This window comes from Chiloscyllium punctatum, chromosome 36 (genome assembly GCF_047496795.1).
Source record: "Chiloscyllium punctatum isolate Juve2018m chromosome 36, sChiPun1.3, whole genome shotgun sequence".
NCBI classification, from domain to species: Eukaryota; Metazoa; Chordata; class Chondrichthyes; order Orectolobiformes; family Hemiscylliidae; genus Chiloscyllium; species Chiloscyllium punctatum.
In genome coordinates this window covers 41522135-41545320 of record NC_092774.1, presented here as the reverse complement: position 1 = coordinate 41545320, position 23186 = coordinate 41522135, and the positions used below count along the sequence as shown (strand labels likewise).

Here is a 23186-nt window from a genome sequence, read left to right as displayed (position 1 = left end):
AGCAAATAGTCCCGCAAACATTTTCAACCCTTCTCTAGGAAGGACGCTGTGAAACTTCAGAGGGTGCACAGAAAGATTTACAAAGATGTCGTGGTTGGGACCGGAGGGTTTGCCTTACAGCGGAACAGGCTGGGGGTATTGTTCCCAGGAGCGTCGGGGGCTAAGGGGTGACCTCATAGAAGTTTGTAAAATCTTGAGGGGCATGGATAGGAAAAACAGCCAAGGTCGTTTTCCAAGGTGGGGGTGGAACGAGAGGGCATAGGTTTAGGGTGAGAGGGATGGACCTGAGGGAAAACCTTTTTCACACAAAGAGTGGCACATGTATGGAATGAGCTGCCAGAGGAAGTGGTGGAGGCTGGTACCAGTGCAATATTTGGAAGGCATCTGGGTGGGTACATGAATAGGAAGGGTTTAGAGGGACATGCTGGCAAATGGGACTAAGTCAGATTTGACAAAGGGTCAGTTAGACTCGAAACGTCAGCTCTTTTCTCATCTTACTGCCAGACCTGCTGAGATTTTCCAGCATTTTCTCTTTCGGTCGAATTCAGATTGGGATGTCTAGTTGGCACGGACATGATGGACCGAAGGGTCTGTTTCCATGCTGTATGATTCAATTACTCTGGAGTTCGTAGCAATGAGAGGTCACCTTATTGAGACACAGAAGATGTTTGGGGGATGCAAAAAGGTGGGTTCCCCTGGTGTGGGAGAGTGGAGGACCAGAGAGACATCATCTCAGAATGAGGGGTCACCCACTGAAGATGGAGATGAGAAGGAATTTCCCTCTCTCCGAGGGGAGTGAACCCGTGGAATTATTTACGGCAGAGGGCTGTTGAGGCTAGGTTGCCAACTATACCCAAGGCCGGGATAGAGCAAGCACAGGAAGCCAGGGTGAGAGGGGAGAAGCAGGCAAGTGGAGCTGAGAATAATCAGATCGGCCCATATCTCACTGCATGAGAGGAAGGGCTCGATGGGCCGAATGGCCTCACTCTGCTCTCACGTCCTATTTGAGAGCAAGGAGGGGGAAGGTGAAAAATCGTGGTGTTGTTGAACGGTGGGGGGGGGGGGAGCGGGGCGGCTCAGCTCAGGACGGGAGACTGACAGTGGATCGCTGCCCGCTCCAGGACCACCCCCTGCTCTCAGTGCTGCTCCTGCACATCGCCTGAGGGGTTTCAAGCAGAAACTGTCGAGAGGTTGACAGATCCTAAGGGTGGCCGACCCCCAGCTGGAAGGCACCAATAACTCTCACAACTGCTCTGTCCGTAAGACTATATAAGAGCAGAAATTAGGCCATTCAGCCCAACGAGTATGTTCCACCATTTACTCCTAGCTAATGAGTTTCTCAACCCCATTCTCCTGCTTTCTCCCTGTAACCCTCGATCCCTTTGATACTCAAAAACCGATCTATCTCAGCCTTAAATATCCTCAGTGACCAGGCCTCCCCGGCCTTTTGTGGCAATAATTTCCATAGATTCCCCACTCTCTGGCTGAAGGGGTTTCTCCTTATCTCCGTCTAAAAGGTCTTCCCTTTTCTCTAAGGCTGTGCCCTCAGCTCCTAGTCTCTCCTACCAATGGAAACATCCTCCCAGCGTCCACTCTGTCCTGGCCATTCAGTATTCTGTAGGTTTCACATAGAACCCCCCCCCCCCCCCCCCCCCCCCCCCCCCATTCTTCGAAACCCCATCGAGTATAGTCCCGGAGTCCTCAAATGTACCTCATATGTTAAGCCTTTCATTCCTGGGACCATTCTGGTGAACTTCCTCTGAACATACCCTAGGGCCAGTCCATCCTTCCTGAGATATGGGGCCCCAAACCTGCCCACGATACTCCAAATGTGGTCTGACCAGACCCTTATGGAGCCCTAGAAGTATATTCAAGTCCTCTCAAACTAAATGCCATCATTGCATTTGCCTTTCTAACTACTGACTCAACCTGCAAGTTTACCTTGAGAGAATCCTGGTGTAGAACTCCCAAGTCACCTTGCACTTCAGATTTCTGAATTTTCTCCCCATTTAGAATATAGACCATGCCTCTATTCTTCCGGCCACAGTGCATCACCTCACACTTTCCCACACTGTATTCCATCTGCCACTTCTTTGCCCACTCTCCTACCCTGTCCAAATTCTTCTGCAGCCTCCCCACCTCCTCAATGCTACCTGCCCCTCTACCTATCTTTGTATCATCTGCAAACCTAACCAGAATGGCCTCAGTTCCTTCATCTAGACTGTTCATGTATAAAGTGAAATATCAAACATCACAGGGGTGTATATTCAAGGCTGAGGGAAGGTGTTTTGGTTTCTTTTCTCTCTAGGAGAAAGTGAGGACTGCAGATGCTGGAGATCAGAGCTGAAAAGGTGTTGCTGGAAAAGCGCAGCAGGTCAGGCAGCATCCAAGGAGCAGGAGAATCGACGTTTCGGGCATCAGCCCTTCTTCAGGAATGAGGAAAGTGTGTCCAGCAGGCTAAGATAAAAGGTAGGGAGGAGAGACTTGGGGGAGGGGCGTTGGGAATGTGATAGGTGGAAGGAGGTCAAGGTGAGGGTGATAGGCTGGAGTGGGGTGGGGGCGGAGAGGTCAGGAAGAAGATTGCAGGTTAGGAAGGCGGTGCTGAGTTCGAGGGATTTGACTGAGACAAGGTGGGGGGAGGGGAAGTGAGGAAACTGGAGAAATCCGAGTTCATCCCTTGTGGTTGGAGGGTTCCCAGGCGGAAGATGAGGCGCTCTTCCTCCAGCTGTTGTGTTGCCATGGTCTGGCGATGGAGGAGGCCAAGGACCTGCATGTCCTTGGCGGAGTGGGAGGGGGAGTTGAAGTGTTGAGCCACGGGGTGGTTGGGTTGGTTGGTCCGGGTGTCCCAGAGGTGTTCTCTGAAACGTTCCGCGAGTAGGCGGCCTGTCTCTCTGCCCAGACGTGTTACCATATACAACTGAGTGGAAGGTTCATTTCATCTTCAGTGGGCCTCAGGCGAAGCACTGTACGTGACTCCTGCTTTCTATCTCTAAGTTTGGGTTTCTTTGGGTTGGTGACGTCATTTCCGGTGACGTGACAAGACATGACATCGCCACAGGAAATGACATCGCCAACCCAAAGAAACCCAAACCTATAAATAGAGAGCAGGAATCACGTACAGTGTTTCGCCCAGAGGCCCACTGAAGATGTTACCTAGTAGGGTGACAAAACGTCTGGAGATGAACCTTCCAGCTCAGCGAGCAATCCCACATCCAGAACCTCAACCTGAGCTACAAATCATCTCAAAACTTGCTACAACTGGGTGATCTTCCCACCACCAAAATCATCTTAATTCTTTTCTGCCTGTTACTTTAACTAATATTCACCATCAGTAAAGTCAGCCCTGTAGTTAATTACATGCAGAGTCCATTACAGACAATGCAAACCATCCAAAGTGAAGGTGGGAGTTCGGGATGGGGTTAAATCAAAATGGAGTCAGAGGGGAAAATAGAGCACTGCATTCCCCCCCCCCGCACGGTCCCCCACCTCACTCTAAAGAGCATTGACAGACATCACGTACCCCCTCTCCAAGGACACCCAGGAATGAGTATAACTGTTGAAGAGGGAGAGGCAGCCAGTAGACACGGCCCCCTCCACAGCCCACTGCCCGTCCTGTTTACAGCTGGCCTGGCCAGGCCCTGAAACAGACCTGCAGGGAGATCCTGCCCACGGGAGATGGGCAGGGAATCGAAGCTTGAGGACGATCTCACGGAATGGCAGAGTGAACTTGGAGGGGTCGAATGGCCTCCTTCCATTTCTATATCTCTTCAGCTTGCCTTTGGTCATCTACTGTTGGTTGTAATATACGTAAATGATCTGGAAGAGGGCACTGTTGGTCTGATCAGCAAGTTTGCCGATGACACAAAGATTGGTGGAGTAGCAAGGGACTGTCGGAGGATACAGGAGGATATCGATAGACTGGAGAGTTGGGCGGAGAAGTGGCAGATGGAGTTCAATCCAGACAAATGTGAGGTGATCCATTTAGGGAAGTCTAATTCTAGAGTGAATTATACAATGAATGGAAGAGCCTTGGGAAAAGTTGATGGGCAGAGAGATCTGGGAGTGCAGGTCCATTGTACACTGAAGGTTGCTGCACAGGTGGGTAGAGTGGTCAAGGAGGGATATAGTATGCTTGCCTTCATCGGACGGGGTACTGAGTATAAGAGCAGGTCATGTTAGAATCGTACAAGTCATTGGTTCGGCCGCATTTAGAATCTTGTGTACAGTTCTGGTCGCTTAGGAATTGGGCGACAGGTTTAGACAGTAGATTTGGATCGGCTCAGGCTTGGAGGGCCCAAGGGCCTGTTCCTGGGCTGTAAATGTTCTTTGTACTTTGTACAATGTCCCTGGCTAGACCCTCCCTTGGGTTCAGTACACTCGAAGGCTTTGGAGTAATTGAAGAGATTGTCAAGAATGGTTCCAGGGTTGAGGAACTTCCGTTGTCAAGGTCATTTGGAGAGTTTCTTCTTTGGACAAGGCATGGCCGAGAGGGGCTCAGAGAGAGGGATTCAAAACCATGAGGGGGGGGGGGGGGGGGGCCTGGACCGTTTTGTTTTTTAAAGTTTGAGATATTTGCATCACTGGCTGTGCCGAACATTTATTGCCACCCCTTGGGAAGGTGGGGGTGAGTTGCCTACTGGAACCACTGCACTTTCCCTCCAAAGTAGACCCACAATGCCCTTAGGGAAGGAATTCCAGGATCCTGACCCCGCCACACCGAAGGGACGGCCGACACATTGCCAAGTCCGGGTGGTGGGTGAGCGACTCGGAGGGGAACTTGCACGGGAGTGGTGTCCCCGTGCATCTGATTCCCCTTGCCTTTCAGGGGAGGTGATGGCTCGAGTGGTATTATCGCTGGACTGTTAATCCAGAGACCCAGGTAATATCCCGGGGACCCGGGCGCGAATCGACCCACGGCAGATGCTGGAATTTGAATTCAAGAACAACGTCTGATGGGTGACCATGAGTCGATTGTTGGAAAAACCCCCATCTGGTTCACGAATCTCCTTCGGGGGAAGGAAACCGACCTGGTCTGGCTGACTTGTGACTCCAGACCCACAGCAACGTGGGGGCCTTTCCAACTGCCTTCTGGGCAATTAGGGAATGGGGCAACAAATGTTGAGTTCAGCCCTCATCCCAGGAATGAGTTTAAAATAAGATGGAAGTGGTGGTAGGTTTTGGAAGGTGCTGACTCGGTGAGTTTCTGCAGTGTGGCTTGCCGATGGTACCCACCAGGCATCAGTTGGTGGAGGGAGTGGGGGTGCGGTGCCAAGCTAAGCAGGGGCTGCTTTGCCTCTGGATGGTGTCAAGAGTGTTGGCAGAGCTCCCCCACATCCAGGACAAATGGGGAATACCTGCCTTGTAGATAGCAGGACAGGGCTTTCAAGAGATGGGGGGAGAGGTGAGCTACGCTCTGCAGGATTACTAGGCTCTGACCTGCTCTTGCAGCCACCGTATTGATGAGTCCACTCCACTCTCCTCCTGTTTACATAGGTGACCACAGACATCCAGCTGACACCAACCTCCAGGACGCGGGAGGTTCACTCAACACTAAATTTGGGTGGAAGCATCATTTAACCCTAAAAATAAACCCGAAACACGCGTTGATGCCACTTCCAGGGAACGTCAGGTCACCCTGGAGATGCAGCCCCCCCCCCTCTTTCCATCGCTCTTGGAATTGTTGTGGCAAAGCCAGGTAAGCCATTCTGCCCATCACGTTTGCGCTGGCTGTCCAAACGAGCAATCCCAATAGCCCACCCGGCGCCTCTCTTGCGTGACTCGATTGAACCGGCCTCTGCCACAGTTCCAGGCTGTGCACTCCGCACCCCGATGCCCGAGTCACCCGGTCTTGGAATATTAGCTCGCTCTTTCTCTCCACGGGTGCAGTCCGACCCGCTGTGACCACCAGCATTTGCTGTCTCTCAGTACCCTGACACTCGCTGAGTGAGGAGGAGGTTTCTCTCACTTCAGGTTTGGCAAACCGAGTTCAACCGGGTGGCCTCTTTCGGAGCGGGCTCGGCTTCCCCTCTGTCCGGCTCACACCTGGTTTTAAAACCTCATCGGATCTGCTCCAAAACCTCCTCCTCTCGAAGCCGCAACTTCTCGTTCGACGGGAGCGGCTCAGGACGGGGGAGATGCCGTAATTGGTCAACTCCTCTCAGTAACCTGTCGGAGTCACGGGTCGGTAAAGGGCAGCGTTGTTTCTTAAGTGTTGGGGGGACATTTGGGGAATCCAGCAGCGACTCGACAGCGCAACCCTCTCCCCTCCCCCGGAATCGATCGCCTGTCTCTCCCCACCCCTCATGGGCTTTCACCCCGGCATTGCTGGCCAATCCGGGGCCTGTCCCCCTGGGCTGAGTTAACCGAGTGGGCAAGGGGGAGCAGGATGTGGGGAGGCAGGAGCACTGGTGTCATTTAAACCGGTGCAAAGCTGTGACACAAGGGAGAAGTGGCTTCCTGCTGTTCGTTTGCAGGGTGACAGCATCACTGCCGAGGCCAGTTATTTATTGTCTGTCCCTCATCACAGGTCAACCACAGAGGCAATGCCCCAGTGGTATTATCACTAGACTGTCAACCCAGATAATGTTCGGGGTACCCGGTTCAATTCTCACCCACAACGAGTGGTGGAATCTGAATTCAATTTAAAAATCTGGAATTAAGCGCTGAATGATGACCATGGTCAGGGGAAAAATAAAAACCATCTGGTTCCTTCACGCCCTTTGGGGAAGGAAACGGCCATCCTCACCTGTTCCGACCTCCGCGTGACTCCAGACCCACTGCAAAATCTTAACTGCCTTACCAACTTGATAGAGCTCTTCGAGGAAGTGACCAAGTTGATAGATGAAGGAAGGGCTGTTGACGCCATATACATGAACTTTAGTAAGGGGTTTGATAAGGTTCCCCATGGTAGACTAATGGGGAAAGTGAAGTCACATGGTGTGCAGGGTGTTCTAGCTAGGTGGATAAAGAACTGGTGGAGCAACAGGAGACAGAGAGTAGTCGTTGAAGGGAGTTTCTCGAAATGGAGGAAGGTGACCAGTGGTGTTCCACAGGGGTCAGTGCTGGGGCCACTGTTGGTTGTAATATACGTAAATGATCTGGAAGAGGGCACTGTTGGTATGATCAGTAATTTTGCCGATGACACAAAGATTGGTGGAGTAACAGAAAGCATAAGGGACTGTCAGAGAATACAGGAGGATATCGATAGACTGGAGAGTTGGGTGGAGAAGTGGCAGATGGAGTTCAATCCAGATAAATGTGAGGTGATACATTTAGGGAAGTCTAATTCTAGAGTGAATTATACAATGAATGGAAGAGCCTTGGGAAAAGTTGATGGGCAGAGAGATCTGGGAGTGCAGGTCCATTGTACCCTGAAGGTTGCTGCACAGGTGGATAGAGTGGTCAAGGAGGGATATAGTTTGCTTGCCTTCATTGGTCTGGGTATTGAATACAAGAGCTGGCAAGTCATGTTAGAATCGTACAAGACATTGGTTCGGCCGCATTTAGAATACTGTGTACAGTCTGGCCATAACATTACCAAAAGGATGTGGACGCTTTGGAGAGGGTGCAGAGAAGGCTTACGAGGATGTTGCCTGGTATGGAAGGTGCTAGCTATGAAGGGAGGTTGAGTAGGTTAGGTTTATTTTCATTAGAAAAAAGGAGATTGAGGGGGGACCTGATTGAGGTTTACAAACTCATGAAGGGTATAGACAGGGAGGATAGAGACAAGCTTTTTTCCCCAGGGTGAAGGATTTAATAACGAGAGGTCATGCTTTCAAGGTGAGAGGTGGAAAGTTTAAGGGGGATATACGTGGCAAGTACTTCACACAGCGGATGGTGGGCGTTTGGAACACGTTGCCAGCAGAGGTGGTAGAGGCAGGCACGGTAGATTCATTTAAGATACATCTGGACAGATACATGAGTATGTGGGGAGCAGAGGGATACAGATGTTTAGGAACTGGGCGACAGGTTTAGACAGTACATTTGGATCGGCTCAGGATGGGAGGGCCGAAGGGCCTATTCCTGGGCTGTAAATTCTCTTTGTTCTTCTGGACAATTAAGGACAGGGCAATAAATGCCCACTTCCTATCAATGAATAAAGAAAACATCACTGTGAGGTCTGGAGTCACATCCAGGTCAGAGGATAGCAGTTTCCTAGCCGAAAGGCCATTAGTGAACCACAGGGGTTTTTTTTTTCCCCCTGATCATAGATTCGTGGCCATCAGTAGATTCTTAAATCCAGGTTTTGTTTTTAATCATTGACTTCAAATTCGACCATCTGCAGTTCCCAGAACATTATCTGGGTCTCTGGATGAACAGGCAGGAAGCCAAGTGGAACATTGGCCCTTATTTTAAAGGATTTGGAATGCAAGAGGAGGATGGTCTTACTGTCAAAGGCACTGGTCAGACCCACATCTGAGGAGGGGGCTGCTTTGGTTTCGTTTAGTTCCGAAAAAGAGATGGTTTGTTTGGAGGCCCGTTCACAGAAGGTTCACTCGGGATATTGACCCGGTGCCGAGGGAAGGGCGCTTAAAAACAAGGTGACACAAACAGGAAGGCTTCGGAGAAATTCATTCAACAGGAGAGAGTTTCATCAAATGGTGGAAGAATCCGAGAGACAGAGGGAGAGAGGAGAGAGAGAGAGACAGAGGGGGGAGAGAGAGAGAGAGAGACAGAGGGGGAGAGAGAGAGAGAGAGAGAGAGACAGAGGGGGAGAGAGAGAGAGAGAGAGACAGAGGGGGAGAGAGAGAGAGAGAGAGAGACAGAGGGGGAGAGAGAGAGAGAGAGAGACAGAGGGGGAGAGAGAGAGAGAGAGAGACAGAGGGGGAGAGAGAGAGAGAGAGAGACAGAGGGAGAGAGAGAGAGAGAGAGAGACAGAGGGAGAGAGAGAGAGAGAGAGAGAGAGAGACAGAGGGAGAGAGAGAGAGAGAGAGAGACAGAGGGAGAGAGAGAGAGAGAGAGACAGAGGGAGAGAGAGAGAGAGAGAGAGAGAGAGAGAGACAGAGGGAGAGAGAGAGAGAGAGAGAGAGACAGAGGGAGAGAGAGAGAGAGAGAGACAGAGGGAGAGAGAGAGAGAGAGAGAGAGAGAGACAGAGGGAGAGAGAGACAGATAGAGGGAGAGAGAGACAGATAGAGGGACAGATAGACAGAGAGGAGAAAGAGAGAGAGAGAGAGAGCGCGAGAGGTCCAGGAAAGGCACACCCTGTGTGTACCTGCTGAATGGGGGTGTGCCCCAGAGAATGGGAGAGTGGCTACTGTCGGGAACGGTGGGCCAGGAACAGAATGCAGAATCCCTACAGCGGGGAAGCAGGCCATTCGGCCATCGACTACACACGACCCTCCGAAGAGCATCCCATCCAGACCCGAACCACCCGGCCGTTCATTCCTGCCTTCCCCATGGCTAACCTACTGAGCCTGCACACCCCTGCCACACCAGGAGCAACTTGGCACGATTCAACTGAACAGAGGAACTCGGGCCTGTTAGAGAGGAACACCATTCAGCCTGTTACACACAAACATAAGGCCAATCAGCCCATCGGGGCTGTTCTGTGTTTCAATTACACCCAGGCTGGTGTCACACAAATTCAGTCTCGACTCGGTCAATCCTGTCCAGCGATGGGACATTATGGAACCGCACACAGGAGGGTGTTGGGGATAAGGTCAGGTCAGGCGGAATTGGATCGGAGCACAGGAATCGGGTGTCAATCACGCCTCACTGGGGTAGTGCGTTGGAAATCATGACAGGAGGTCAAGCTGATTTTGCAATATTTACCGACTGGTCGACTCAAATGAATGGAAAACACAAACCAGCTGTCTGTATTGAACAAGAATTGCTATCTGTCACAAATAGGCAGGCCAGAGCTCCACTTGCCAACCATGAACACAAATTGCAAGAGATTAAACACTAACTCCCTCAGAAAAAACACACACAGACACAGAGCCAGGCAAAAACACACAGGCAGGGAGAGAGGCACATACACAGGCAGAGAGAGAGAGACACACACACACGCACAGACAGAGAGAGAGACACACAGGCAGAGAGAGAGAGACATACACACACACACGGGCAGAGAGAGAGAGAGACACACACACACACAGGCAGAGAGAGACACATACACACAGGCAGAGAGAGAGACACACACAGGCAGAGAGATGATGACCTTACTCCATCAATCTTACCAGGACTTATACACTTAATGGTAAGGTCCTAGGGAGTGTTGCTGAACAAAGAGACCTTGGAGTGCAGGTTCATAGCTCCTTGAAAGTGGAGTTGCAGGTAGATAGGATAGTGAAGGAGGTGTTTGGTATGCTTTCTTTTATTGGTCAGAGTATTGAGTACAAGAGTTGGGAGGTCATGTTGCGGCTGTACAGGACATTGGTTAGGCCACTGTTGGAATATTGCGTGCAATTCCAGTCTCCTTCCTATTGGAAAGATGCTGTGAAACTTGAAAGGGTTCAGAAAAGATTCACAAGGATGTTGCCAGGGTTGGGGGATTTGAGCTACAGGGAGAGGCTGAACAGGCTGGGGCTGTTTTCCCTGGAGCGTCGGAGGCTGAGGGGTGACCTTATAGAGGTTTATAAAATCATGAGGGACATGGATAAGGTAAATAGACAAAGTCTTTTCCCTGGGGTTGGGGAGTCCAGAACTAGAGGGCATAGGTTTAAGGTGAGAGGGGAAAGATATAAAAGGGACCTAAGGGGCAACTGTTTCACACAGAGGGTGGTGCGTGTGTGGAATGAGCTGCCAGAGGATGTGGAGGAGGCTGGTACAATTGCAACATTTAAAAGGCATTTGGATGGGTATATGAATAGGAAAGGGTTTGGAGGGATATGGGCCGGGTGCTGGCAGGTGGGACTAGATTGGGTTGGGATATCTGGTCGGCATGGACGGGTTGGACCGAAGGGTCTGTTTCCGTGCTGTACATCTCTATGACTCTGAGGAGAAAGTGAGGACTGCAGATGCAGGAGATCAGAGCTGAAAAATGTGTTGCTGGAAAAGCGCAGCAGGTCACGCAGCATCCAGTTCCAATTCCTGAAGCAGGGCTTATGCCCGAAACGTCGATTTCTCCTGCCCCCCCTTGGATGCTGCCTGACCTGCTGCGCTTTTCCAGCAACACATTTCAGCTCTACGACTCTGCCGGGAAGTGGGGAATGTTCTCCAGTGATCGAACAACGCTCAGCGCCATTCACGATTCCTCAGACAATCCATCCCCTACACAGAAGCAGTCCACATTGAATTGCAGCAAGAGGCCGGACAGTACCCACGGCTTGGGGTGAAAAGTGATAAAGTAACGTCTGGGAAACGACCATCTGCAATCCGAAACAATCGAAACATTGCCCTTTGACATTCGATGGTGTTATCGTCACTGAATCACTCCCCCCACCCCCCCACCATCAAAACCCTGGGTGGTGGTTTGGGGGGGGTGGTAGGAGGGGAAATTGAGCTGTGGCTGAACGAGACGAACTGTCTAATGACACTGAGCAGGTCAGAGACAAGCTCCCACAGCCTGTCCCACCATCTCCAAGGCACAAGTCAGGAGTGGGATGGAATATTCCCCACTTGCCCCGGATGGGGGGGGGGGGGGGGGGGGCAGCTCTGACAACGCTCGAGATGCTCGACACTATCCAGGACAAACTAACCCCCAATTTATTGGGACCGCAACCATTCCGTCCATCACTGGCTCGTAGGAGCGGCACCATGTACCATCCTGCAGACACTCCCAAGGCTCCTCACACAGTACTATGCTAGGTGAGTGGAGAAGGGGTTTATTATGTATGTAACCCCATTGAGGGGAGTTACAGAGGAAGGCTCCCTCTACCGTATTATATTGAAAATAAAGCTTTCGCCACTCTTAAATTGAAAGTAAAGCCACGGTCAAACACTCCCAGCACAGGGACAGCACGGGGTTAGATACAGGGTAAAGCTTCCTCTACACTGTCCTTCCCACCCCATCAAACACTCCCAGGACAGGTACAGCATGGGGTTAGATACAGAGTAAAGCTCCCTCCCACTGTCCCCCCACCCCATCAAACACTCCCAATGAAACTGAAACAATAAAGGCTGAATGTATCTGGCAGCACACTGGGGACAGGAATCAGGGTTACTGCTCGTTCAGCAAAGGCAGTTCTTGTTCATTTAGCATGGCCAATCCACCCTAACCTAGACATCCCGGGGCACTATGGGTACATTAGCATGGCCAATCCACCCTAACCTGCACATCACTGGGCACTATGGGTAACTTAGCATGGCCAATCCACCCTAACCTGCATATCCCTGGGCACTATGGGTAACTTAGCATGGCCAATCCACCCTAACCTGCACATCCCTGGGCACTATGGGTAACTTAGCATGGCCAATCCACCCTAACCTGCACATCCCTGGGCACTATGGGTAACTTAGCATGGCCAATCCACCCTAACCTGCACATCCCTGGGCACTATGGGTAACTTAGCATGGCCAATCCACCCTAACCTGTGTATCCTGGGCACATTGGGATATGTTAGCACACACCATCCACCCTAACGTGCATATCCCTGGATACTATGGATAAATTAGGAAGGCCAATCCATCCGAACTTGCACATTCCTGGACACTATGGGTAATTTAGCATGGCCAATCCACCCGAACCTGCACATCCCTGGGCACTATGGGTAATTTAGCATGGCCAATCCACCCTAACCTGCACATCCATGGGCACTATGGGAATATTTAGCATGGCCAATCCACCCTAACCTGCACATCCCTGGGCACTATGCGTAATTTAGCATGGCCAATCCACCCGAACCTGCACATCCCTGGGCACTATGGGTAATTTAGCATGGCCAATCCACCCTAACCTGCACATCCATGGGCACTATGGGAATATTTAGCATGGCCAATCCACCCTGACCTGCACATCCCTGGGCACTCTGGGTAATGTAGCACGGCCCAATCCACCCTAACCTGCACATCCCTGGGCACTATGGGTAATTTAGCATGGCCAATCCACCCTAACCTGCACATCCCTGGGCACTATGGGTAATTTAGCATGGCCAATCCACCCTAACCTGCACATCCCTGGGCACTATGGGTAATTTAGCATGGCCAATTCACCTAACCTGCACATCCCTGGGCACTCTGGGTAATTTAGCGTGGCCAATCCACCCTGACCTGCACATCTTTGGACTGTGGGAGCACCCGGAGGAAACCCACGCAGACACGGGGGGCGGGGGGGAGACTGCCTGTGTGTGGCGTTTGCACAGAGGCCAGAATCGAGCCTGGGGGTCCCTGACGCTGCGAGGCAGCGGCGCTAACCACCGAGCCACCGTGCTGCCCCTGTAACAGGGGGGCAACCAAGATTGGAGACCGTATTCCAGAAGCGGCCTCACCAACGTCCTGCACCCCCCCACCCCCCTGCCTCCCATACTCGAGAAGTGTTCGCAATGAAGGCGAGCGAGTGGGTACGCCATTCTAACCGTCCCGTCTAGGTCTCAGCAGGTTGTATCTGAGGGTGACTCTCACCCCCCCATCAGGAGCAGGCGAACTCACTGGTGTTTCAGCAGGCGAAGGGTCCCAGGGGATCCCGTCCCGCAGCCGAAGCAGAGGAGGGGCCTCTCTGGCCCGTGTGGACCCGCCGGTGGGTCAGGAGGGTGGAGGACTGGGTGAAGCTCTTGCCGCAGACCGAGCAGCTGAAGGGCCGCTCCCCGGTGTGGACCCGCCGGTGGGTCAGCAGGTGGGAGGACTGGGTGAAGCCCTTGCCGCAGACCGAGCAGGAGAAGGGCCACTCCCCGGTGTGGACCGCCTGGTGGTGTCTCAGGCTGGACGAGTCGCCGAAGCCCCGGCCGCACTCGGAGCAGACGAAGGGCCGCTCGCCGGTGTGGACCCGCCGGTGGGCCAGCAGGTTGGAGGACCGAGTGAAGCCCCGGCCGCACTCGGAGCAGACGAAGGGCCGCTCCCCGGTGTGGACCCGCTGGTGCCGCAGCAGGGTGGAGGACTGGGTGAAGCCCTTGCCGCAGACGGTGCAGGAGAACGGCCGCTCGCCGGTGTGGACCCGCCCGTGGGACAGCAGGTTGCACAGCAGAGTGAACCCCATCCCGCACTGGGCGCAGGAGAACGGCCTCTCCCCGGTGTGGACCCGGCGGTGGGATTTCAGGTTCGACGACTTAGTGAAGGCCTTCCCGCACTCGGAGCAGGCGTACGGCCTCTCCCCGGTGTGGACCCGCTGGTGGGACTTCAGGTGGGACGACTTTGTGAACCCCTTCTCGCACACGAAGCAGGTGAACGGCCTCTCCCCGGTGTGACTGCGCCGGTGGATCTCCAGCTCCGACGGCCACTGGAACCCCTTCCCGCAGTCCCCACACTTCCATGGCTTCTCCAGGGCGCACACCCTCGCACGGCCAGTCAGTCAGTCAAAGCCTCTCCCCAACCCCTCTCCTCAGCCCGGTGTTTGCTCCTCCCAGTCAGCGCACTCGGAATGCTTGTCCAGTCACACAGAAGGTCCGAACCTTTTGAGCCGGGGCAAACGTTCCTCCTTCCAGATTCCAAGGCCGACGGTATTCAGGTCCTGACGGATCCGGTGAGTCAGCCGGATCGCGAGCGGCCGTTTGATTCGAGATTTCCGTCCACAAATCGTCTCTTTCCAAGATCCTGCAAGAGGAGTCGACAGAAGTTAGAACGGGGTTTAACGGCGCGGGTGAATCTTCAGGCCAAATGGGCTGCTGATATTTATCATATACCAAAACAATACTAAACTGTTGCGTTACACAATTGTCTGGGGCAATTGTGAGAAGCGCTGAAAACAGATGAACTGCTAGTTCCCAGTTTTGATCAACAGAAATGAACCTCAAATTCACAACAGGAGACTCTGGCATCTATGGAACCTCTCTCCATTATTTGTGGATCCACTTCCTGATAATACTAGGCTTCTGTTGGATTGAGTGACCCTGCGGCATCCTCTGTTTTGAAACACTGACTGTGTCCAAGGGGTTAGGTGCAGTGCTTAGGGCTCAAGGGATCAGAGGGCACGGGGAGAGAGTGGGAACAAGATATTGAGTTGGATGACCATCCGTGATTGGAAGGAGTGCGGGGCAGGCTCCAAGGGCTGAACGGCCTAGCCCCTGCTCCCTTTTTGTTTCAAATGTTTCCCTGCTTCCAGAATCTGCCCCCTCCCTGGAATCACCTCCTTTCCCTTCAACTCAGCAAACTGGTGCCCAGAGTAATGAAAGAGAGGGTGTTGTACTCACAGACAGAGGGAGGAAGTTGCAGTCTGGGCTCAAGCTCAATCTTCATTCAGAGAGAGAGAGAGAGGAGCAGCAGCAACTTCAGAAGCTCATGGTCCAACTTCCGCATTCAGACAATGGAGGAGGCGCTGATTGGCAGGAGGACCGAACTCCTTCCGGTCCTCCAGGGCTCCGCATTGCTCCGTCTCCACATGACGGGCCCGGGAGAGGGGCCAATCGGGATCGCGGTGACCGATTGTGACGTCTCGGGTTCCAAGGCGCACGGGCACGGCAGGCCTCGCCCCCCAGCTTTATCTCCCCACCCCCCCCTCCGGGCCAGGCTCGCCGAGACAAAGGTTTCCAGGGTAACCGGCTGGCGGCTCGGGCCAGAGCCCCGCCCCCTCCTTGGGGAGGGAGGGAGGGAAGGGGTTGCTCCTCCCCAGCCGCGGCGCTCGGGACTGCGCCTGCTCTGGACGGTGGGCCCACACTGCGCCTGCGCTGCCCTCCAGCTCTGAGAGTGTTGGAGAAGAAGGAGAAGGGGGTCAGGGGGATGCAAAAGGAGGTCACTTTGCAAAATCATTTCCTCCAAGTTCAGACAAAAGCACAGCGTCTGATTTTGCCTTTGCACTCACTGGACCTCCCTTCCCCAGCCCACAACCTCTAAGTAAAACACCCCTTGATTCCTATGTCCAGGACAGGAAGAGAGGTGAGTGTGGGGGTGGGGGTTTGTCAACCAGACCCTGAAGGAGAAGGGGATATTAGATGCAGCAGAGTGGGGACAGAGGGATAAGTGTGTGGGATAGGGGTATACAGCTCTGAGTGAATCAGACACTTCAGGAGACTGGTGTTGGAGGGGGGGGGGGTGTTGCGAATATTAGAAACCGCAGAGGGAGAATTGGAGGAGGGCATGTGGGATGGAGACTTTGCAGTGTCTCCCCGTTCTCCTTCGGGCTGGACCAATGTTCGGCACAGGGCGAAAGTGAGGAAAGCGCCGGAGATCGGAGTCGAGATTGCGGCGCTGGAGGGAGCACAGCAGGCCAGGCGACATCTGAGGAGCAGGAGGGTCGATGTTTCGGGCACGAGCCCGTCATCAGGAATGAGGTATGCAGGACGGGACGGTCAGAATGGAAGGAAGATGCTTGTGCTGGAGGCTTGCAGCTTTTAGGGGATAAAAGAGGAAAGAACTTTGCACAGAATCGTCTGTTCTGAATATCTGTCTTGTACTGACAGCAATGCCTTTTTGGAATCTCCTTTTACAGGGCTTGCGCACACAAATCTCCAAAGCAAACACCAAATGAGGATCGGAAAGAGTCACTCGATTCATCAAGACTGGTTATCGTTGAATCTTGATGGAGAAATCTTCGTCTGTCCAATCTACCTTGAAAGCTACAGCAAGGCTGGAAATGTCCCGAGACATCAAAGTCAAGTGAGGATAAAGGGGCGATAACCACTTACAAAGCCTGAAGAAACATCTCCCCGTTCAATACAGGGAAACCGTGGAAGAGTTCTGGGGTGGGTGCAGTTCCAACTGGGCTGTCGGACCTGGACAGACACGAGGGCAACATGGAGAAACCGTGGAAATGTGGGGACTGTGGGAAGGGGTTCAAAGTCCCTTCGGAACTGGAGATTCACCGGCGCAGCCACACCGGGGAGAGGCCCTTCATCTGCTCCGAGTGCGGGAAGGGCTTCACTGAATCGTGCAACCTGCTCCGGCACCGGCAGGTCCACACCGGCGAGCGGCCGTTCGTCTGCTCCGAGTGCGGGAAGGGCTTCTCTCAGTCGTCCCACCTCCTGACCCACCGGCGGGTTCACACTCGGGAGCGGCCGTTCGCCTGCCCCGAGTGCGGCAAGGGCTTCACCCAGCTATCCAGCCTGCTGCGGCACCAGATGGCCCACACCGGGGAGCGGCCCTTCAGCTGCCCCGTCTGCGGGAAGGGCTTCACTCGCTCGACCAGTCTGCTGTCTCACCGGCGGGTCCACACCGGGGAGCGGCCCTTCACCTGCTGCTTGTGCGGGAAGGGATTCACCGAGTCCTCCAACCTCCGAAAGCACCGCCGCATTCACACCGGGGAGAGGCCGTACACCTGCTCTGTGTGCGGGAAGGGATTCACCGAGTCGTCCACTCTGCTGAGACACCAGGGCAGTCACACCGAGTAGAGACCCTTTTTTATTTTTTTAGAGATGTCCGGATTGTGGATCATAACTGTCTCAACTTAAATTATTTATATACGTCGGCGAGGGCACGGATTGGATGGTTCATTGACTGCACGCAGAGGGACACTGACTGACAAATGGTGTGGACGCAAGACGTATATACCTGTCGTGTTTGCCTGTGTGAATAAATCTACTTTAAGAATGTTGCCAAGGTTGGAAGGTTTGAATTGTTGGCTGGGGCTGCTTTCCCCTGGAACATCGGAGGCTGAGGGGTGACCTTAGAGAGGTTTATAATCTCAAGGGGGGTCTAGACAGGGTCAGTGCATAAGGTCTTTTCCCTGGGGTGGGGGAGTCCAGAACTAGAGGGCACAAGTTTACGGTGAGAGGGCAAAGGTTTAAAGGGGCAACTTTTTCACGCAGAGGGTGGTACGGGTATGGAATGAGCTGCCAGAGGAAGTGGTGGAGGCTGGTACAATTGCAACATTTAAAAGGCATTTGGATGGGTATATGAATAGGAAGGGTTTGGAGGGATATGGGCCGGGTGTTGGCAAATGGAACTAGATTAGATTAGGATATCTGGTCGGAATGGAAGAGTTGGACCGAAGGGTCTGTTTCAGTGCTGTACATCTCTCTGACCCTCATTAAAACTTGGCTCCAGTTTCTTCCTCTCCCCTCAGGGCTTGTCAATACTTTAGACGGTGGCAGAGAACATTTGCACTGAACATATGTTGAAGTGTCAGACACTAGGATGTGGTCCTGAAGAGAAACTAACTGGGGTCCTGGTCCAGAAGAGGCCAGCGCATCAGAGGGGGATCATCGGGCACCCACAGCCCACAGGGGTGCGAACCTATTCAAGTCTCTCAAGGCACAAACGATTTACAAGGAGGTTGCCAGGGGTTGGAGGGTTTGAGCTGTAGGGAGAAGGCTGAATAGGCTGGGGCTGTTTTCCCTGGAGCGTCGGAGGCTGAGGGTTATAAAATCATGAGGGGGCGTGGATAGGGTGAACAGCAAAAGTGTTTTTCCCCCCCCGGGTAGGGGAGTGCAAGACTAGGGAGGGAATAGGTTTAAGGTGAGGGGTGAAAGATATAAAAGGGACCTAACGGGCAACTGTTTCACACAGAGGGTGGTACGGGTATGGAATGAGCTGCCAGAGGCTGTGGTGGAGGCAGGTACAATTACAGCATTTAAGAGCCATTTGGATAGGGATATGAATAGGAAGGGTTTGGAGGGATATGGGCCGGGTGCTGGCAGGTGGGACTAGATTGGGTTGGGATATCTGGTCGGCATGGACGGGTTGGACCGAAGGGTCTGTTTCTGTGCTGTACATCTGTACGACTCTTAAATTAATCACTTCACAGGATTAAATTCCATTTGCCACTGTTCGGCCCATCTATACTGTCCCACAGTCTCGGACTTTCCTTGCTCTTTACCATCTATCTGTCAGCTTCCTGCCCATGCCTTGTGTTATCCACGCTTGGATCATTAAGGCACACAAGGTGGAAGTGGGGGACTTGCAGATGCTGGAGATTAGACTCCAGATCAGATTGGTGCTGGCGAAGCAACAGCAGGTCAGGCAGCATCCGAGGAGTAGGAAAACCGTCCTCTTCCACACGCCTCGGTCACCCCTGGTCAGCTCTGTCGGACACCATCTCTCCAACAAAGCCACGGCCGACGGGTCTTTGATTCATCCTCGCTGACTCCACCACCTCCCAGGGGAGGGGAGGTTAGGTCTGCACCCCCCCCCCCCCCCCCCCCCCACACCCACTTTCAAAGTGCAAGACTTAATCGGTGTGTCCATCCCACTTCGACTGTTAAACTGTAAACATCCGAAACAGTAAACACTCCACCATTGCTCACTAGAATCCCCATAGTGTGGAAACAGGCCCTTTGGCCCAACCAGTCCACACCGGCCCTCTGAAGAGTAACCCACCCAGGCCCATTCCCCTACCCTATTACTCTACATTTACCCCTGACTAATGCACCTAACCTACACATCCCTGTGACACTATGGGTAATTTAGCGTGGAATCCACCCTAACCCAGAGGGTGTGTGGGTGGGGGTGTGTGCGAGGTGTGTGGGTGGGGGTGTGTGTGGGTGGGGGGGTGTGTGGGTGTGGGGCTGTGTGTGTGTTTGTGTGTGGGGGTGTGTATGTCTGTGTGGGGTTGGGTGTGTGTGGGTCTGGGGCGTGTGTGTGTCTGTGCGGGGTGTGTGTGTCTGTGGGGAGTGTGTTTATGTGTGTGTCTCTGTATGGGTGTGTGTCTGTGGGTGTGTGTCTGTATGGGTGTGTGGCTGTGTGTGTGGGGGGAGTGTCTGTGTGTAGGGGGGGTGTGTGGGTCTGTATGGGTGTGTGTGTGTAGGGTGGGTGTGTGTGTGGGTGTGTCTGTAGGGTGGGGGTGTGTGGGTGTGTTATGTGTGTGGGGGGGGATTGTGTGGTGGGTGTGTGTGTGAAGGGTGGGTATGTGGGTGTGGGGGTGTGTCTGTGTGTTCAGATTACAGAGTGGGACGATGCAGGTGGAATGTGTATGTACATTGCTGTTTTGGATTGTTTTGTGGGGTGTGCGTTGCTGGTGAACACCAGCGTTTATGACCCGTTCCTAATTGCCTCCAGGGAATATGGGGAGGTGGTGAAGCTGCCTTCATGAAGGGCTGCAGTGCATCCAGTTCCTGGTTTTTGGAGTGGATTGACACAGCTTCGTGTCTTGCTGGCCTATTTCAGAGGCCAGACCTGGTGAAGACAATGGATTTCCCTCCCGCACGGACATCAGGGAAGCGGATGGACAGGGATTTGCAAAGATTCAGCACCCTCCCCGAAGGAAGACAGTTCCCCTCATCTCAGTCCAAGATGATTATCCCTTTTATTCCCCTGAAACTGTATCCCTACGTTTGAGATCCACCCCTGCCACCTTGCAGTTTGGTCGGAAAAATGGGAAGGCGACGTATTATCCGAACGGGGAGAGACTTCGGGGCGCTCTGGTGCAGAGGGATCTGGGTATCCTTGTTCATGAGTCATGGAAAACTCGCGTGCAGGTATAGCAGATAATAATGGGAATGGGTTTTATAAGATTAGATTCCCTACAGTGTGGGAACAGGCCCTTCGGCCCAACCAGTCCACACCGACCCTCCAAAGAGTAACGCATCCAGACCCATTTCCCTCTGACTAATGCACCTAACACTATGGGCAATTTAGCACGGCCAATTCACCCTGACCTGCACATCTTTGGACTGTGGGAGGAAACCGGAGCACCCGGAGGAAACCCACGCAGACACGCACCCGACCCTGGTGCTGTGAGGCATCAGTGCTAACCACTGTGCCACCCTGGCAAAAGGTAAGGAACATACAGGTCAGGAAGGATTGTTGCAACTTTACAAGGCATTGGTGAGACCGCACCTGGAGTATTGTGCGCAGCTTTGATCCCCTTATTTGAGGAAAGATATAGTGACATTGGAGGCAGTTCCCAGGAAATTCACTCGATTGGTCCCAGAGATGAGGGGGTTTGTCATATGAGGAGAGAGAGATTGAAACGTTTCGGCCGATACCCTCTGGAATTTCGAAGGGCGAGGGCAGATCAAATTGAGGCGTTCCAGATGATAAAAGGTGTAGACGTGGACCGGAAGCTTCCTGTTGTGAGGAATTCCAGGGCGAGCGATCAGGATAAGGGGGAGCAAATTGAAAACAGAGGTGAGGAGAAACTGCTTCTCCCGAAGGGATGCGAATCTGTGGGATGCTGGGACAGTGAGTAAATTTAAGGAAGGAAGTTAGATTTTGAATTGGTGAAGGGTTATGGGGAGAAGGTAGGAAAATAGGGGTGAGGAGCACGAGCCATGGAGGAGCAGATTTGATGGGCCGAATGACCTCATTCTGCTCCTATATCTTATGGGGGGGAGGGGGGGGGGGGACCGCTCAGTGTTAAGTCTTCAGACTCTAACCCTGAATATGCTTTGACCCACTCCATTTGCTGACCCACCCTCCCTGGGTAATGTTGTCAAACAGAGAGAGACTAGGGGTTCAGGTACATACTTGAGGTAATTCAGTTTACATAAGGATCCTGAACAGCATTGATGTGCAGAGGGATCTTGGGGTCCAAGTCCATAGCTCTCTGAAAGTCACCACTCCAGTCGGTAGGGTGGTAAGGAAGATGTATGTCTTGCTTGCCTTTACTGATCGGGGAGTTGAAGGTTCAGGATGTCATGTTGCAGCTTTATAAGACTTTGAGCCACAGTTAAGGAAGGTTGTGCTGGTTTTGGAGAGGGTGCAGAAGAAGATGCTGCCTGGATTAGAGGGTAAGAGCTATAAGGAGAGGCTGGAAAAACTCAAGACGATCTTCTCCAGAATGGCGTTGACTGAGGGCAGACTTGATAGAGGTCGATAAAATTATGAGATGCACAGATAGGGTTGACGGTCAGAATCTTTTTCCCCCTCAAGAGTTGAAATGTTTAATACTGAGGGAGGGGTGGGGGGCAAGCGTTTAAGGTGAGGTGGAGGGAATGTTCAAAGGAGATGGCAGGGGCAGGGTTTTTTTTTTAACACAGTGTGGCATGAGTCTGGAACACACTGCCAGAGCTGGAGGTAGGAGCAGATATGATGGGGGCATTTAAGGGGCTTTTAGATAAAGCACATGAATTTGCAAGGAATGAAGGGATATGCACCAAGGGCAGGCGGAAGTGATTAGTTTAATGTGGTGTCATATTCGGCACATCCAAAGGGCCAATTGCTGCGCTGTGCAGTTTGATGTTCCATAATTCTTTGAAATTGGCATCACATTACAGACAGGGGGGGGGGGTTAAGAAGGTGTTTAGCACACTTGTCTTTATTGCTCAGACCTTTGAGAATAAGAATTAGGACATTAGGTTTGACTAGATAAGATTCTCTACAGTGTGGGAAACAGGCCCTTCGGCCCAACAAGTCCACACCGACCCTCCGAAGAGTAACCCACCCAAGACCCATTCCCCTACCCTATATTTACCCCTGACTAATGCATCTAACACGACGGGCAATTTAGCATGGCCAATCCACCCTGACCTGCTCATTCCTGGGCATTATGGGTAATTTAGCATGGCCAATCCAACCTGACCTCCTCATCCCTGGGCACTATGGGTAATTTAGCGTGGCCAATCCAACCTGACCTGCACATCCCTGGGCATTATGGGGAATTTAGCATGGCCAATCTAGCCTGTCCTGCACATCCCTGGGCACTATGGGGAATTTAGCATGGCCAATCCACCCTGACCTGCACATCCCTGGGCATTATGGGGAATTTAGCATGGCCAATCCACCCTGACCTGCACATCCCTGGGCATTATGGGGAATTTAACATGGCCAATTCACCCTGACCTGCACATCCCTGGGCATTATGGGGAATTTAGCATGGCCAATCCACCCTGACCTGCTCATCCCTGGGCATTATGGGGAATTTAGCATGGCCAATCCACCCTAACCTGCACTTCTTTGGATTGTGGGAGGAAACCGGAGCACCCGGAGGAACCCTACACAGACACGGGGAGAATGTGCAAACTCCACACGCACAGGGTCACCCCAGGCTGTACGGGACAGTGGTGAGACCTCATCTAGAATACTGGGTCCAGTTCTGGTCACCCTGTTACAGGAAGGATATTGTTAAACTGGAGAGGGTTCGGAAGTTTTCCCGGGACGTTGCTGGGAAGGAAGGGTTGGATTTCGGAGGAGAGGCTGGAACGTTTTTGACTGAAATGTAGGAAGTTGAGGGGTAGAGGTTTATAAACTCATGAGGGATACAGGTAAGGTGAATAGCAGGTGCTTTTTCCGTAGAGTTGGGGATTTCAACAGAAGGGGGACATATTTTTCGGTGAGAGGAGAG

The 23186-nt window shown here is 52.7% G+C and overlaps 3 protein-coding genes across 3 annotated transcripts in view; 1 reads left to right on the top strand and 2 right to left on the bottom strand.

Moving 5' to 3' along the window:
* The window catches only part of LOC140460985 (uncharacterized), a gene marked incomplete at its 5' end in the record, with an annotated part of 64112 nt that extends 49728 nt beyond the window's left edge, over window positions 1-14384 (bottom strand). Inside the window, 2 exons of the mRNA XM_072555751.1 lie at window positions 5376-5379; window positions 13639-14384. Of these exons, the coding sequence (XP_072411852.1) occupies window positions 5376-5379; window positions 13639-14384 (750 nt within the window). The remainder of the gene's footprint in view (window positions 1-5375; window positions 5380-13638) is intronic.
* LOC140460964 (uncharacterized) overlaps window positions 1-23186 on the bottom strand; it is a 384505-nt gene that overhangs the window by 58502 nt on the left and 302817 nt on the right. The gene's annotated exons all lie outside the window — the stretch shown is intronic.
* Window positions 1-23186, top strand: part of LOC140460064 (uncharacterized) — a 507032-nt gene that overhangs the window by 205297 nt on the left and 278549 nt on the right. The gene's annotated exons all lie outside the window — the stretch shown is intronic.